At 45.0% G+C, this 16,435-nt stretch overlaps 1 protein-coding gene across 1 annotated transcript in view; it reads left to right on the top strand.

The window, feature by feature from the left end:
- INSR (insulin receptor) overlaps positions 1 to 16,435 on the top strand; it is a 55,191-nt gene that overhangs the window by 5,508 nt on the left and 33,248 nt on the right. Inside the window, exon 2 of the mRNA XM_038169078.2 lies at positions 2,864 to 3,415. Coding sequence (XP_038025006.1) covers positions 2,864 to 3,415 — 552 coding nt within the window. The remainder of the gene's footprint in view (positions 1 to 2,863; positions 3,416 to 16,435) is intronic.

The raw sequence follows: 16,435 nt of genomic DNA, 5'->3' as shown, positions 1-16,435 counted from the left end.
CACAAGCATCACCTGCCTCTTTTTAGATTTAGCTTCAGCTAATTTTTTTTTGCTTTCACACACTTTGTGAAAATATTTGTCTGTCTCAGCCTTTGGCTGCCTTCTCTGCGAGCTGCAGTGGGGGGAACGCTGCAGGTGAGGGTGGTTTGTACCCTGCCTGGGTGTCTAAATCATGTTTTTGGAGGAGAGAGGAAAGCCTTTGAGCTGCTTTCTTTTCTTTCCTTCTCCATGCTGGGGGCTGAGTGCCTGGGGCAGGGCCGGTTTCTGGTGACTTACCCAATTCCCTTCAGAATGATGATGAAAGACTCGGGTGACTACATGGAGTGTGTAGGTGCTTTTTGTGGCCTTAAGCCATGATAAAAGCCTGGAGCTTTCACTCTCAGAAGTAATTCTTCGGCTGCAGGGTTGAGCCGTATCTTTTTGGTCTGTCCATTTCTGCAAGGTCTGTGATGGAGCAATTGCTCGTGAGTACCACCTCGGTCAGCTTGCTGTTATTTCACCTCTGTGCTTTGCAAGCAGTAATTAAGAAACAAGGAGGTGGATTTTGCATTACCAGATAGTTCTAGCTCCATTGGTGACTTGTACATTGAATTTCAATGTTTTTGAGTGTTATTGGTCCTTTCCCAAAGAAGCTACTGGCATAGATGCAGGATTTTTTTGGGAATGATTTAAAATATATATGCGTTCTTGATTAAAATTTTTGACCTTAATAGAATATATTCTCTTGGGCAATGAAACATGCAAGCCTTTCAGTAAGAAACAGCCCAGGGAGAAGTCCCCGAACCTTCTCTCCTTCCCAGTCTGTGTGTGGCTGGGAATTATTCTGTCCTTCTGCACAGCTTTAGATTTGTTGAAGCTTTTCCATTTGGCACCAGTTGATCAGCAGTGATTATGCTCCCACCAATTGCTCCTTCTTGATTGAATGTCAGGAGCTCGTTAGAAGCTGCAAAGCAGCTAATTGCTTCCCAGCATAGGCAGCTTAAGTTTGGAATAACATGCGAATGTGCTGATTTTACTTGTTACTAAAAAAAAAAAAATCCTCCTTATGCTGATGGCATTTCTTCAAGGTTTTTCCTTCCCCCATCAGGGCTGACAATTTATTTGCTTCTTGATCTGAGCCTCAGACATGTAACTTGGAGGCTTGCAGCTCTTGCAGAAAGGCCCAGGTGATGGGGCCGTGTCGCACGCCCCCTCCCTTGGAGATACTCGTCAAAATTGATTAAGTTAAATAACAAGAAACCTTCCTTAAACCAAAGCTATTGCTCCCCCAGTTCTTTGATCCCCTGCCTGGGATGGACAACGAGCTTTCTGGTTTGCTTCCCATTTTTCTGCGGTGTTTCTTGCTCCTATGCGGTCTTCAGATTTCCTTCCCCACCTTAGGAACACCCGCGATCCCTGGTGCAGTGTGCATTAGCTATTTCTTCCAGAAAGAAATTTATGAAACGACTTGGATACGGTGCCAAAAATCCTATTGGGCAATAACATTGCTCCGGATCCTATATTGGTGCTGCCAGTTTTATTTTTTATTGCAGTGGAGCAGATTTCTGAATAATCATTAAGACGTTTGCATAGAATTTATTTTTAACCCGCACAGCAGTGGTCTTTGTACAGCCGGGAGGAGTCAGGCGATTGTAACCATCAAACATCTGGGCATATGTTAATTCTGGAAGCCCTGATTATTGCTGAGTGTGTTCTTGAAGTTTAATTTTATACATAGGAACAAAGAAAAGTAAATGTGCTGGGCTTTTAACTCTCAAGGGGAGTGTGTGTGTGTGCGCAGGGGCAAGTCTCTGCTGTAGTCAAAAGAGGACTCCTAAAGTGGATGCAGTCTTAAAATTAAATATTTCCACCTGGGCAGGTGGAAGTGGTTGTCTGGCATGCTTGTATCACCAGACAGGCTTCCCTTTCCTCTGATGTTCTCCCAGAGTGTTAAGGGCTGGCTGTATCTTTCATGAAATTTGTTTTTCTAAAGGGTTATCGCTGGGGTTTTCATTGTGTTGTGTGGACATGGTGCTCTAGATTTCCTTACCTGTAATTAGAATTCAAATTTTCCCCATTCAGACTTGTTTCTTTCTGTCCCTACTTTTGCTGCTGCCTGGGTTCGTGTTATTCTGTTTCCCTTCTAACCCAGGCTTCGTATCCTTGTTTGCTCTGCCGGTTCCTTGGGTTACTGGTTCTGCTCAACAAACTGTCCAGGTAGCCAAGGCAGGGAGATTTGCAACCTTTAGAAAATAACAAAAAACCACAACCCAACAACAAAACGCCTAACCTGAAAAGAATGCTCGGGGCACAAATGACTGGTGTAGTAAATTACTCATCAGCAAAGTCTGGGCGAGAGCTGAGGCTGCATCTTCCATGTGGATTTCCAGTTTTTTCCCTTCCCGAGCACTGCCATTTCCTCCCCATTCTTCTTTTCCTATCTCTTCCCTCCCTGCAACCATTCTAAATTACTCCCTCTAATCCAGTGGCATTAATTGCACAATCTGGGATGAGGTAGGTGTGTCGCTGGCAACTATCTAAAGAAAACAGACTCTGTTGCATGGACACCTCTTACTTTGTAAACGCTGAATGACGTCTGCGGGCTGCTGTTGCCGCTCCGGTCGTGATAGGGGTAATATCCAGCAGCTCAAGATGGCAGGAAAAAAAAATTATGAAATACTCTTTCAGTTCATATTTTGTAACCCTATACCAGGGAGCGTTCCCAACAGTGTATTTCTTAACGCTCGAAGCGTGCTTTTATTGAAAAGGCCCTGGCTGTGTGTTCTGAACGTAGCGATATATTATGGCACGGTTGGAAAAATGGGTGTATTTGGAAAACTGTTTTTAAAAAAATAAGTAAGTAGCGTTGTTCTTTGCCTTCCAGTTTGCAGAAGCATGGACATTCGCAACAATCTGACCCGGCTGAACATGCTTGAGAACTGCACTGTGATCGAGGGCCACTTGCAAATATTGCTGATGTTTAAAACCAAGCCTGAAGATTTCCGCGAGCTCAGCTTTCCCAAACTGACTATGATTACAGACTACTTGCTGCTTTTTCGCGTCTATGGCCTGGAGAGCTTAAAGGGACTCTTCCCCAACCTCACTGTGATTCGAGGAACCCATCTGTTCTTTAACTACGCGCTCGTCATTTTTGAGATGGTTCACCTGAAGGAGATCGGCCTCTACAACCTGATGAACATCACTCGAGGCGCCGTGCGGATCGAGAAGAACAACGAATTGTGCTACTTGTCCACCATCGACTGGTCGAGGATTTTGGATTCTGTAGAAGACAACTACATTGTCGCCAACAAGGATGACAAAGAAGAGTGTGGAGATGTGTGTCCGGGCACTGTGAAAGGGAAAAGCAACTGCCCGCCCACCGTGATCAACGGCATTTTCATCGAGCGCTGCTGGACCCACGACCGCTGCCAGAGAGGTGGGTCTGCGGGGCGGTGAGTGGTGTGCTTTCAGCGTGGGTTTTAACCTCTCAGATCTGTCTGGGAGCTGAGACGTCAGCTGTTAATCACCTGTGTGAATAGTGAGCCCAAAAATGCCGTGTTTCATTTCTCTAGAAAGTCAGGGACCGCCTAGAGCTCCCTGGTTTAGTGTGCTGTGAGTATAGCTGTTATCTTGTGTACTGGTTAGTGGTATTAGTACTTCTGGGGCTTGGCTTTGGGATTAAAAGTCCAGGTTGATTGAAAGACGGAAACAAAGCAGCAGGAAAGGTCTTTCAGGAATAAACCTGACTCCGGAAGAGCGCAATTATATTTTTACTGAAACCATCCGGTCATAAAAAGGTGCAAGATAGGTGGATGGGTGAGCAGTGTTTGCACACAGTGAGAAGCTGGAAGCCGAATCGGACTGGAAGAAAAGGAAAAGGAGGAAAAAGAGAGGTCCTGGGCAGTGCCTGCCCATTGCAGGAGTCTTGGGGAGGGACAAGAAATCGCACTTTCAGGCTCGGGTTTTGGTTCAGAGAGAGAGGTGTGTTCAGAAAGGCAGCTGCTGTCCTAACCCCTGAACCCCAGGTCTGAAACTGTGTTAGGGTTGCTTTTAATTTCATACAGATTTGTTTTTTCCAAGCTTGGAGCCGACCTTAAGTTTAGTTTTAATTATATATTTGCTTTGATTTATGTTATGACTGACGGGGAGCAAAGTGAATTGAGGTAAAACTGACACATTCAGAGCTGTCTGTCTTGGAGGTAGTGCATCCAAATGAAGCAGTGTGTCCTAAGACGAAATTAGGAAACTTGCGGGCTGGAGAGCATTTCTTGCCAAGCTTTAAAGGGCAACTCTGAGTGCTAAGTGCCAAATTTGAGAAGGAATTCCTAGCAGTATGCATACGCTAATGAAATTAATGTGGTTTCCCCTCTGCTACTCCTCACCCCAAATTGTCTAGCTTCCTTTTAAAGAAAGTGGTTATTTTTTATTGCCGGAATAACAGGGTATGAGCAAGAACATGCAGGAGTGTATGCGTGTTTCTTTTTTTAAATGAAAACTCAGGTTATAAAGCACTTTAGTTTCTAAACTCTTCTGGTGTGCAGTTATTATCAGCACCGAAACCTGGTTTCTTACACGTTCCTGTTTTGCAGTTTCTACTATTTCATGGGGTTAAAGACCTAACTGAAACGTTTTCTGTGGCTGGACCATTCATAATGTCCCTCATTCCTGTGAATCTTCTGGGGCTGTGCTACAGCAGACTGGAATGTATGGTTTCTCTCCTTTATGTAACTGCCTATTTCCACGAAACCTGTAGGAATGTAATATTTTACCTTAGGGGCAGAAATCTCAGCTCCTCAGCCTCTCACACAAATTCAGCTAAATTTATCGGAGGATACTGTACGTGATCATGCACTTAGGTACCTAAAGAAGCCAGCCTAATAAATCCGTTCGACTTGAATTTGAAATTTGAATTCGGAAACGATTTCAGAAGAAATTCTATGCAAATTCTCCATCTGGTTTTCTGTGTTCCTTTTGAGAAAATGTAGAGAAGCCGGGCTCCTGCATACTTTGGCTGTAACTGATGTGCATTTTCAAAAGCACTTACTCCTACTTAGCTTTGTTTTGAATGCTAAGCTTTGTGCTTTCATTGGTAGCTGGTGTTCTCAACGAGATGGTATCTGCATTACATTGTGCCTGGTGACACCTGCCTCTATACCTCAGAAGCTATTTTAACTGTTCTTCGGTACTCTTTTAGATGTGTTAGCTTTTTTTTGACGGTTTTAGACTTCCAGTACACGCACTCTAGTAGCTATGGGAGAGATCGGGGCATTTATTTAGTGTATCTGTTAGTGGAATCGCTGCCTTCTCTGTTCTTTTGCCAGCCCTAACGTATCCTTAGCATGTGTAATTGTTTTGTCAAGATTATTATAAGCTTGTGTGAATTGTACTTTGGCTTTCCTTTGCCTGAAGAGCTCAGAGTAACACCCAGCACTGAGGGTATTAATGTCAGGAAGTCTTTCCCTCTGCATTTACGCAGCTTATCCGGGAATCTTCTGCAGCTAATGCTGTCTCGTTGAGCTTGCTGAAGTCTCACATCATTTGGGTTTTTAAGTATTTTCCCCTCTTCTTTTTTAGCTGCTTTTTTTTTTTTTTTCAGTGGTGGGATGAAATGCAGAAGTTTCAGTATAATTTTCTGGGGGGAAGTTGGGTTTTGTTTGTTTTAGCGCAGGTTTTTGATGTTTGTGTTCATGCACTTTTCACAGAACTTAGCATAAAACCTCAGTTTTGTAGTTTTCTATTTTCCTTCTCCGGATGGGAAGTTGTTGAGGTCTAAACACCAAAGGCTGATAGCCCTGCGTGATAGTTCTGCCCTGGGACTGTGGACTGTGATATTTTGCTGTTCTGTCTGCCAGAAAAACATACTTCAGGAATACTCAACTACCGCTTCTTTTGATGCTACAGAATGTGTGTCAGTTCAACAGGGAAAGGTCACAAGTTGGCAAGCTTTGCCAGCCTGCTAAATCTGCTTTGCCAGCCTTTGAATCTTGCTGGAGAAACGAGGGAGATGAGCAGGAACCTCGTGAAGATGTGCGTGAAGTTTGGAGGATGGCACCGTGCAGAAGCTGAACATGATGGGAGGGAGGTGGGAATGGTCAGGACCAAAGGGGGTCCCCTGGTGTCCCCCATCCCTTCCACACCAGTCCCTGGCCCTTTTGTGCCTGCTGCCCATGGCCACTTGGGTGCCATCCCCACCACATCTCACGCTGAGCATGCGTCTTTGGTATTTCTGTCTTTTAATCAGCACAGAGATCCCAGTTGACTCCAAAACTAACTTTCAGTTACAGCATGTAATTATCTCGGAGGCACACTTCCAAGTCTCTGAATCATACTTGCAGCTCGAACTCCAGCCCAGAATTTTTTTTCAGTTGGTGATAACGCGTTGAAGACAACAAAGTGAAGATCTTCTTACAGACCTTAGAGCTAAGGTTGTGCATGAAGCCAGTCGGGAGGAACTGAAATGATTTGTGGGCAGCCGTGTGCTTTGAAACGGCAAACTCGTGATGCTGAGGAATCTCTGTCTGAGTATGAAGACGTGTAGGTGGATATACCAAAAATCGAGATTGGTCAGGATGTGTTTCCTGCAAGCTTTCCTTTCCTTTTTTTGAAATCACTTGTCTTGGTGTGAGAAGCAAGTCAGTTCAGCTAAGGCCAACTCACGTTGTATTTTGGGTAGGAAGGGAGAGAAATATGTAGTCTGTTTGGAATTTGGGTCTAGCCTTGTGCTGTTTATGGCAGCCAAGGGCTGTGCCTATTCTGGAGGTTTTGTACCTTTTCAGCCCACGTTTTTGTAAGGCCTTTTTATATATACATACTCTTATTTTCATTGCCATAAAAATGTAGTTCTTAGTTCAGCGCAGCATGTTCATGCAGAGAGCGCCGTTGCTGAAGAATTCAGACAACAAAAATGCTGGAAATGCCACGTCCTAGACCTCAGTTCAGATTTGCCAAACATGATTTTCATATTTTGCATTTTTTTCCACGTGGTTTTTTTTTTTTAATGTAATAAAAATGCTATATGTCTGTCACTCCACTTGCGGAAGGAACAATTCCCTGTGAAATAGGATTTCCTGCCAATTCTCTCTGCAGTCAATCTTCCCTGTCCATACGTAATTCGAAGCAGTCTGATGTTTTCGACAGTCTCATTGTAAAAGCAATTCAGCCTTTAACTTGCGTGTCGGGTCATCTAGAGGTAGAGTAAGGTAGTAGGAAGGAAAAATGGAATGGCCAAATAAAAATTAACAGGAAAGCAATCTGTAATATCAGCCAGTCCCTTGGTGACTACCGAAGGGCTGCATTCCTGGGATATAAGGACAAATATCTGAAATACGAGTGGTGAAATTCAAGTTCTCCTGTTCATTCCGAATTAAACCTTTGCAGGATTCTTTTATCTTTGTGGTCTCGGGACTTCATGCTAAGTAGGAATTTGAGTTACTAAGAGTGTGGGGGGGCTATTTCAGACTCTTTCTTCAAACTATTGCTTTATGTGATTAAAAACAAAACTTATCTCTCTCAATCAGTGTAATCACAAATTTGCAAAATATTAACCTCATTAAAAGGAAGAGGAAGGTAAATAAAACCACTTGGGCCAGTTGAAGAGGACAAAATAGAGCAGGTAGTAGTGATAACAGTCTGGAGTAATTGGCATGTAAAGGACCTGCTAAAGAAAGGCACTGTATGAAAATAATGATGCTTGTCTGGATTTTTTTATGGTGTGTAAGCAGGTCTGGAGACTGGGGTTACAGCCGAATCTCTTTCCTTTTCCTGTGACCTGTCCAGGCAAAATAATGGGATAGGTAGGGGACAGGTAAGGATCTGAAGAGTTGCTTTAGTAGCCTGCTTTGTTTCTTAGTACAAACAACACAACAAAGCACTCAGAAAAACGTTGCTCAGCCTGAAGTGTTTTTCAACTGCTGTGAAACAGCTTTTAAAGAGACTGGTGCCAGAAGAAATCCTGCAACGACGAACATCTTCAAGGCAGATTTGAATAATAAAGTTCAGAGGTGTGTGTGGGAAACGTTTTGTGATGTTTACTTAGGTAGAAATACTACTTAGCAACAGCTTCCTGTAATTTTTATGTGCTGGGAATTTCGGTAACCATAAGCTGAGCTTTATTACCTTTGTATGGGAAAGGGGTCTCGAAGCACTGCACAGACTTAGCCAACCTCAAGGGCAAGATATTTTTAAAGCTTCAAACACAAAGAAATTTTTCCAGTTGCTACCACATGAAGTGGAAGTGCTCTTTTTATTTGGAGATCTGATAAGACCTGCCTCTTTTTTTCCTTCCCAGCTCTGACAAATGCCAGATGGAAGTTGACACCCGATAATCTCACTGGGGCGTCTGTTCCGAACCTTGCCAAGCGACAGCTTTATTGAGTGCGTGTAGCGCTTGTGGTCGGGGCTATTGTGATGCTTGCAAACGGCTGGACATCCTAAACTAACTCACTTCAGCTTATAAAGAGTAGTTGAGACATTTACGGTGCTTGGTGGTGCGATACAGCCTGTGGAATTGGGAAGAAGGGGTGAAAGAGTCCACACCAATGGCTATTTAAGAGTATACTACCCACTTAAAATAAGGAGCAGGACTTGGTGCTGTGAAGAATACCCTAGTTTGGTTTTTTTGCTTTAACAGCACGCTGACCTGGGCTGACACAAGGCTGTAGGGTTTCAATACTTAATGTTTCAGCATGTTATTAAGTCCCTAGGTACGCAGCTCCCGTGGTCCCCCCACGCTGGTGTTTCTTGGGCTGCTTCACTGCGGCACCTACACTTAAATATGGGGGTTGATGGTTTCCTTCTCCCCCTTATCCACAACCAACACTTCAAACGGAAGCCACGGTTTGATCCCTTTTGTCTTCAGAGCGCTTGGATGAGGACTAATTCCCAACTCACCCAACAGTTAATGGCATTAAACAGAGATAAATTGCTCCAAAGTTAGCGATTTCTGTATGGACACCTTGTCCAGGTGAACGTGTTTGATCAGCTGAAAAGGAGAATGTGTGCCTATAAAATGGGAGAAACGTTTATTTTGTTTGGTTTGAGCTGCAATTTTAATTCTTCTTTCCTTCACCCCTTCCCCAAAGCTCTTGCTGTAAGCTGCTGTCCGGGCTGCAGAGGAGTTTAACATGCAGGGGCATGGAAGATGCTCTGAGTTGGGATCACTGCTCAGGCTTCAGTGGCAACCCAGTGTCAACCACTTGCCATTTCCAGGGCTGGCATGCCACAGGTACTTCAGCTAGAATGCTTATTTTTCCCACTTCAAGGACAGATCCAAGTTACTGTGTTTCCCTTAAACAAGGGAACCTGCATTAGCCCTTGTTAGACAAAATAGAGCGGGCTGACTATGCTCGGCAGACGCGTTTGTCGGAAAATGCTGTTGTCTGGGCATGGATGTAGAGGCAGGAAGTCAGAGAATGATTAAAAAAACAAACCTGAGCAACGGGGTTAACTGGTGTTAGTAATGCATGAATGGGAGCGCTGCAAATGGTTCACCCAGCGTGATGTGTTTGCCTGGAGAGGAGGAGATTGTTTCATTCAGAGCAAATCCTAGTGACTGCTGGGGTGCTCTGGTGTGGTAAGTCGAGATAAGGAACTGGCTGGTTTATGTATCCTGTACGTTTCCCTCTGCTCACCCCTCTTAATGAAGGCAGAGCAATGACTCTTTATTTTAAATCTTAAAAATCTTAATGAAGAGTCAAAGTATTTTAAATGAAAATACAATTCTGGTGCCTCTTCCCAGATTTTGGCAAATAGAGCAGAGTAAATTCAAGATACGTGTGATTTCATAGCGTTCTTACATTGTATGATGAAAGGCCTTCTTGTAGAAGGCCTCGAAAGGATTGTGAACCGCTCGAGTCCCTACAAAGACGTATATTCAGGGTGTGCAAGGAGACCAACCGAAACATGCCACTTGGCAAAGCTCTCTGCAACATCTTTCTCTATCAGGAGTTGTATCTGACAGGGATGGCCACTGTAAATACACCTTGTGTTTAACCCCTCCACTGCACATACACCTGGGGTTATTTTTTTGGGGGGGGTGTGACCACTGCAAAGATTATTTCTAGCTGAAAGGTCGGTGACTTTGGGACCTCTGATTAATGACAGATGCTGTGAATAACTGTCTGTGTCCTGAGGAAGCGGCTCTCACCCTTCTCTGTCTCTAACAATAGCTGGTGAAAAGTTCAACGATCACGCTTCCCAATTATATCCTATAATTGTGTGCGAGTTCCTATTGGAGGGACGTGAATGAACTTGCTGGGATGTTTATGCTCCTTAATTAGGGCTGCTGGTTAGCTGGGAAAGGGAAAAAAAAAAAATAGGTTGGGTAGCGGGAAGCTGGGGGGGGGCACGGGCTGCGCTCAACCTGGCAGCGGGGCTGAGCTGCTCGCGGCGTGCCTGCAGTTATTTCGGTCGCTGCTTTGATCCAAAGTTTGCGGCTGGCCTTGCGTAAGCGCACGAAGCAGCGCTCCGGGGCTCGGTCACTGAAATAAATGCTGGGGATTGCAGCTGCGTGCGTTCATAACCTTTATCTGGCCGTGGTTAGGTGAGGGGACCGGGGGGCGCTGGGCTGGCGTTGTCGGAGAGGCGGCGGCGTTGCTTTTATTTTGGCTTGGGAAATTTCAAACAAACAGAGAATTAACTTTGGCTTTGCGGAGCGCTCGAATGTTGGCTGAGCGAGCGTAATGTTTTCGTTTGAGTCTGGCTTCCCCGTGAATCTGTATTTAAATGAACTGAAAACAGCAGCGCAGCGCCCTTGGCACCTGTTCGTGTCCAGAAAATTTTCTGACGTGGAATTTCCCTCTCTCTTCTCCAAAATATGGCCAGAATCGCTGCGGAGGAGAAGGACCAGGGCTGGGCAAGCTGATGCTCTTGTATGAACAAGGAGCCTCTGGCTCAGCACCCTGGGTGAATTCCTTCACTGGTGATCGTGCTCAGGTATGGCCCTGACCAGAGGCTGCCTCTGGAGCACGTCGGGGTCAGAGGCTCTGAGGATGAGGGAGTTTTGCAGGAACTCCCAGAAAAGAGATGGAAAGAAAGTCTGGTTGGAATAGAACAGTGTTGGGCAGAACGCTAGGATTCATTTTCTTGTTGCCTTTCTTTTTAAGGGGCTCAGGGTGTACCTGGTTTCTCTGGCATCACTTCAGAGCTCTCAAGAAAAAATAAATGTGATTTTGATCTTGTGTATCAGGTTAGAAGTGCCCTTTCTCAGGATGTCAAGAAATACTGCTCCATTGTAATGGTAAATCGGGCATTTTCAGCCTTCCCAGACATCAGCTACCATGCTGTAAGTGCTGAAGCACTGGCAGGTGCCGGGCAGTTGAGCTCCTAACTTTTATAAGCCTTGGTCATATGCAAACGTAATGAGGGTTACAGGTATTTAACAAGGTCAGTCTGATTAACCTATGTGGTGGAGATCAGAAGGTTTCTAAGATCTTCTTAGTCAAGGAAGGGAAATTACATTGATCTGGTCATAGGACAGCTCCAATTATTTGTTTCCTGTGTAATTTGAAGGTTTCTGGAGATGTGCAAAGCTTATTGCAGGTCACCTGGGACTCCCACCGAGTTGCTGTTGCTGCTGGGATGTGGCCGTGCTGCAATTTTGGGGCCCTGACATGATGAGCTGCGCCTGAGCTCAGGTTACAGGGACACACCGATGGCTTTTAAGTCAATGCACAGAGTTAAGGGAATGCAGGTAGCAAGCTCCTCGTTCTCGTTTAGTGCTTTTTGCAAAGCAGATTGGGGCAGGGAGGGAGGAGGTTGCTCCATTTGTGAATCTAGAACTGCCTCGTAGTGCCAGCTTTCTGCAATCAAGAACGTATGTAAGGAATGCTTGCACTCAGAGGTGGGCCTGGACCCTGTTGCACCATTAAAGACACAGCTGGAAAATCTTACAATCATGGAGGAAGCTCTAGCAGGGTGTTGGGTTTCCTAAGAATAAGGCACATGCAAGTCAGCAGACCTCACAGGATAACAAGGACAACAGAGATGTGGTAACCAAGCATTCTTCTGTTAGCTTTGTAGATTTTGTTAGGCATCCACGTTGTGTCACAGCAGTGCAAGGATTTTAATATTTCATAAGCAATAAAGCTATTCATTAAAATTTGAGTATCAGACAAATGCTTCCTATCTGTTCCACAAAAACAATCGGTCGTAGTCCATGGGTAATGAAAACATAAAGGCGGTGACTTAAGAAAAACAAATGGGGCTGCTTTTTCCTGGTCTTCAATTTTTTTCTGAACGTCATCTTTCTGAAATAAGGCTGATTGTGCTGGATGTGTTTACACAGCTTCGGCTCGGGATGAATGAGTCCAAGAGTTCCCTTGTAAGTACCCCTCCAAAGCTCCCGAAAGCCAGGGAGGAAATGGAGCTCCTCACTGTGATGTCTGACCGTCTCACCCGGTGGAGCCTTAACGTGGCTTAAAGGAATAAGGCTTTTGTTTTAAAGCGGTGTTAAAAATTTAAAGCTCAGCAAACTGTTTCTCTGTTCGTTCAGTTCTGTGGATTTTAGACTTGGCGGATCTGTGCGTGGTGTGTGTTTCTGGCAGAACTGAAAGCCTAATGTGCAGGAGCTGTCGTGCTGGAAGACTTAATGAAAAAGCAGTTATGTGGAAACCAGTGATTTATCTGAAACAACTTCTTCACCTCATTGGCAGGTTTCTACAGCTATTAAATTAGCAAAAGCCCGTGAGAGAAGAGAAATGTCATGTATGGATCACCATTTCCTTAGGCTTCTCTTCCACACTACAATAATGTTATCTCTGTTGCTGTTTAAATAATTTGTACAGTGTTTGGCTGCTCTCTCAGCGCTTAGAGATCACATTTCTGTGGCTAGATACAAAACTACTTGATAAACCTATTAGAATGAGATACCTTTATCAAGCATCAGGTTTTGTTTTGAGGATTATGAAACGCTCCCCTGTGTGTGAGCCTGTGGATTTGGTGGGGGCGATGAGAAAAATGTCCCCGGGTCTGAGTGGCTCTGCAGGAGGAGGAGCTGCATCTCTGTTCTTGTTGAGCAGCGTGGGGAAAAGCATGTTGTTTTTCCACATGCTCAATTCTGCGATAACAAAAAACTCCAGATTGTGTTTTTTAAACAAGCTTCAGGTCTCCCCATGCTCAGATTCGCCGGTGACTATCCATTACAGCAACACGTTCACCCACCCAAAGCCTAATTTGAAGTGGCACGGTTTCAAACACGAGCCTTGCTTTGATACCGCAGGGGAGCGAACGGGACTGAGCAATAAACCAAGTGCTCGCTCTGCACCAAGTGTTTTGCAGAGGATCGTGTGCTGGAGGTGGACTTTGACACCGCCGGTCTCCTCTCGGCGCTGTTGTTGGCCGTTTGGGTGGTTCTGTGCAATTTGCTTCCCCTGTCCGGGCCTCAATGTTTGTCTGTAAAATGGAGCCGGTCACACGGACCTGCTGACGAGTGAGGCTTCAATAAAGCTAAAAAAATAAATATGGAAAAAAAATAAATACAGTGAATGCAGGAAGTGCCTCGAGGCGAAAATTTATCTGGAGATCTTTAAGAACATTTTAGACAAACAGCTGTCAGAAATGTCGTAGGTAAAGTATTTGATCTGTCCCCGGACAGGTGGATGGGCTGGGTGGCATCTCGAAAAGTTCTTCGGCTCCGTTCCAGTTGAAGATTGCTTGCGAGGATGGCTGCTCCGTGCTGCGATTCGAAACCCTCCCTGCTTAGCTTGAGAAAAAGACTCTTTGTCTCTGGGGAAACCGATAGGGCTTCAGGTTTTGTGCAGGAGAGTCCCACGTTGTCATCCCGAGAGAGCAAACTCATTAGTATAGTGCTTTTTCAGAGGATTATATCCATTGTGGGATTATTTCCATATGTTTTTTTTTCCCCTTGCAGTAATTACCCCATTTAGGGGTCGGCAGGCATCAAGGCTCAATGCTAAGGGTATCAAGCAGATCAGCTCTGAATGGTCTTAATTACTCCGAAATGGACAGTGCTGATGGTAACGGGTGGTCAGACTGTATGGCCACTGCCGTGCTGGTAAACATCCCCGAGGCTGCAGCTTCTTGGCAGGGGTGGCATGGGGTGGACAGGAGCCCGCACGGCTCATGTTGTGTGGGCAGATCTTGTTTCTCCCTGTGCTCAGTGCAGCTGAGCTGGCTGATAATGAGACTTGTGCTACTACCGTGCTTCCTCGTTACTGAACAAAGCGAGTGCGGTGATGGTCAGCCTTATTTTAAGAATTTACAGGGTCAGGGGCATGGAATAAACCATAATTTTCAAGGTTCTGACCGTTGGAGCCGGTTACAATTGTGGAAGAACGATTGAGAATCCAATCCAACTGCAGATGATGTAGTTCCCCCACTGTTCCCCTGTCTTTGGGGTAGCACAACTAGTTTGGGATTAAATTCCTTCAGATTACAATTTTCCCTTGCATAATTTATAAGTAGAAATAGAGTAAAGGCCTCTAAGGTAGGCTTGTGTAATATAGTTTGTTTCTTTTTACCAATCTCTAGTCTTTTGTTCTTCTCTAAGCTTGTATTTGTCTGACATTTTGTCTCTTTTATTGTTTCTTTTTGGGACTTTGATTAGAGAAGCAGGGTGATGTGGCAGGGTGTGCGTCCTGGAGATCAAAAACTGCAGGGAACGCTTGCAATGAGAAGTCATCGGGTGGATGTGTGTCTGGATGGAGCTGAGCTGGGTAGCGGGTGTGGGGCTGCGTATTATTTTACACTGAATTATTTGGAAGTAGGCATTCCTAGTACACCAAAGATGACAAGGGCAAGTAGTAAATAAAAATATATTTCAGAGAGAGGTCTCAACTGCTTGGCTCTGGGGCTGCAAGCAACCAGGATCTATTTCAGTGCTAAGTAAATTCTTATACCTAGAAATAAACTACGGAGAGCATACTTAGAGCTTTGGGCAGAGGGAGAGGGGTGTGTAGATTAGTGTACAGGAGTTGGTGTGGCCAAAAGGACTACAGTAGGTGAAAGAACGTTACGTGGGTGCATATAATCTGTGTGTTTGGTACCAATATAGCCAGGAACGAGAAGCTGCAAACATTTTTCCTTTTCCACAGTTCAAGTGTGATTTAAAAAAATAAATAAATAGCCGTAGGTCCAGTGAAAACCATGAAACCTATTAGTGGAAAAATACTTTACAATATGTAGTTTTGGATGTATGGATGTGGGGAATAAATCTGATAACAGGGCCTTCAGCTTGGGAGTTGAAGTGGAGAAAACCAAGCTAGGAACAAAGCTCGCTTTCAGCACTGCTTGTTCTGTAAAACAGTTAAAGCAAAAGCTTGTGGTCAGCTTCTTGTCACTGAAATCATTTAAATCAGGACCAGATAACTTTCTAAAATTGATCAGCCAAGTGGAAGTTGAATCTGTTGGCAATAAACAGGCATCCAGAGCAAGCGACCAGAGAGGTCCTCTGGTTAGAAACGTGTCTGCTGCACCTGGGTAGCGAGCGCAGGCATCTGTGGGTCTGTCTGACAGGTCTGAGTGCTCACCAAGAAGCAGCAATTGGGAATTGTCTGCCCCAGAAGGATCTGTGTTAGCCCTTTGGCAACCCCTCCTGCGTGCTGGCTGCTCCCTGGGGGTGTAACTGCGGCGCTTCCATCCCCGGCAGGGCAGGGCGCTGGCTGCTCCAGGCACCCAGCCTGTCCCTGCTGCTGCCTCCAGCAGTCCTGGCGAGGAGCAAAGCCCTTTCCCCTCGGAGTGCATGCAGTGGGACAGAGCCCGGCATTGTAATCAGCTCCCTGCTGCAGCCGTTCCCTGCCCAGCGTGTGTCTGGGCAGCGTGCTGAGCCACCAAACACTAGGATGGGTTATGCCTCCTGGTGAGTTAAGAGGAAAAAAAGTCTGGGCAGCAGTGCTCATTAGCTGTGCTTCATGGCAGCATTTAGCTTCCAAATGCTTCTCTATACAACTAGCCTCAGGTGGTGCTTCACCCTTCCCTCCTCATCCAGCTCCCTGGCTTTCTGGGTGATGGAAGGGGGGGCATCTGGATCACATTTTGTTCCTCTCTCTGGCTCCCTTGCAGTACCTTCATCCCCAAACACAAATTCAGCTTCAGTACTGATGTTTACAATTGGTGAGTATGCCATGGAATCTGTCCAGATTAAAATCTTAACCTCTGTCTGACATTTCTGTGTAGATCATTAGTTATCAGCTTAATCTCCTTGTGGTTAATCTTATACTTCCGCCTGTTCCATTACCTTTCTCAGTCATGGACAGCTCCGCTTCCCTGTTTGCTGTAAACTCGATGTCCTTTTCAGTATAGATTTGCTCTTATTTTGTGTCTGGGTTACACTTTATACATCTTTCCACATAACATACCTCAGACGCAATCTTCCTTATCCCCACAGAGCCGAATGTGTCAGCTTAGCTTTCATTCTTTCCTGCCTTGTTTACTACAACATCCTTCTCTGTGGCCTTGAGAAAAGCAATTTTATTCCTCTCTTATCTTTTCAGAAAGCAAA

Source organism: Anas platyrhynchos, chromosome 29 (genome assembly GCF_047663525.1).
Source record: "Anas platyrhynchos isolate ZD024472 breed Pekin duck chromosome 29, IASCAAS_PekinDuck_T2T, whole genome shotgun sequence".
Taxonomy (NCBI): domain Eukaryota; kingdom Metazoa; phylum Chordata; class Aves; order Anseriformes; family Anatidae; genus Anas; species Anas platyrhynchos.
The sequence above is the reverse complement of the archived record's forward strand: the minus strand, read 5'-3'. Positions and strand labels throughout refer to the sequence as shown.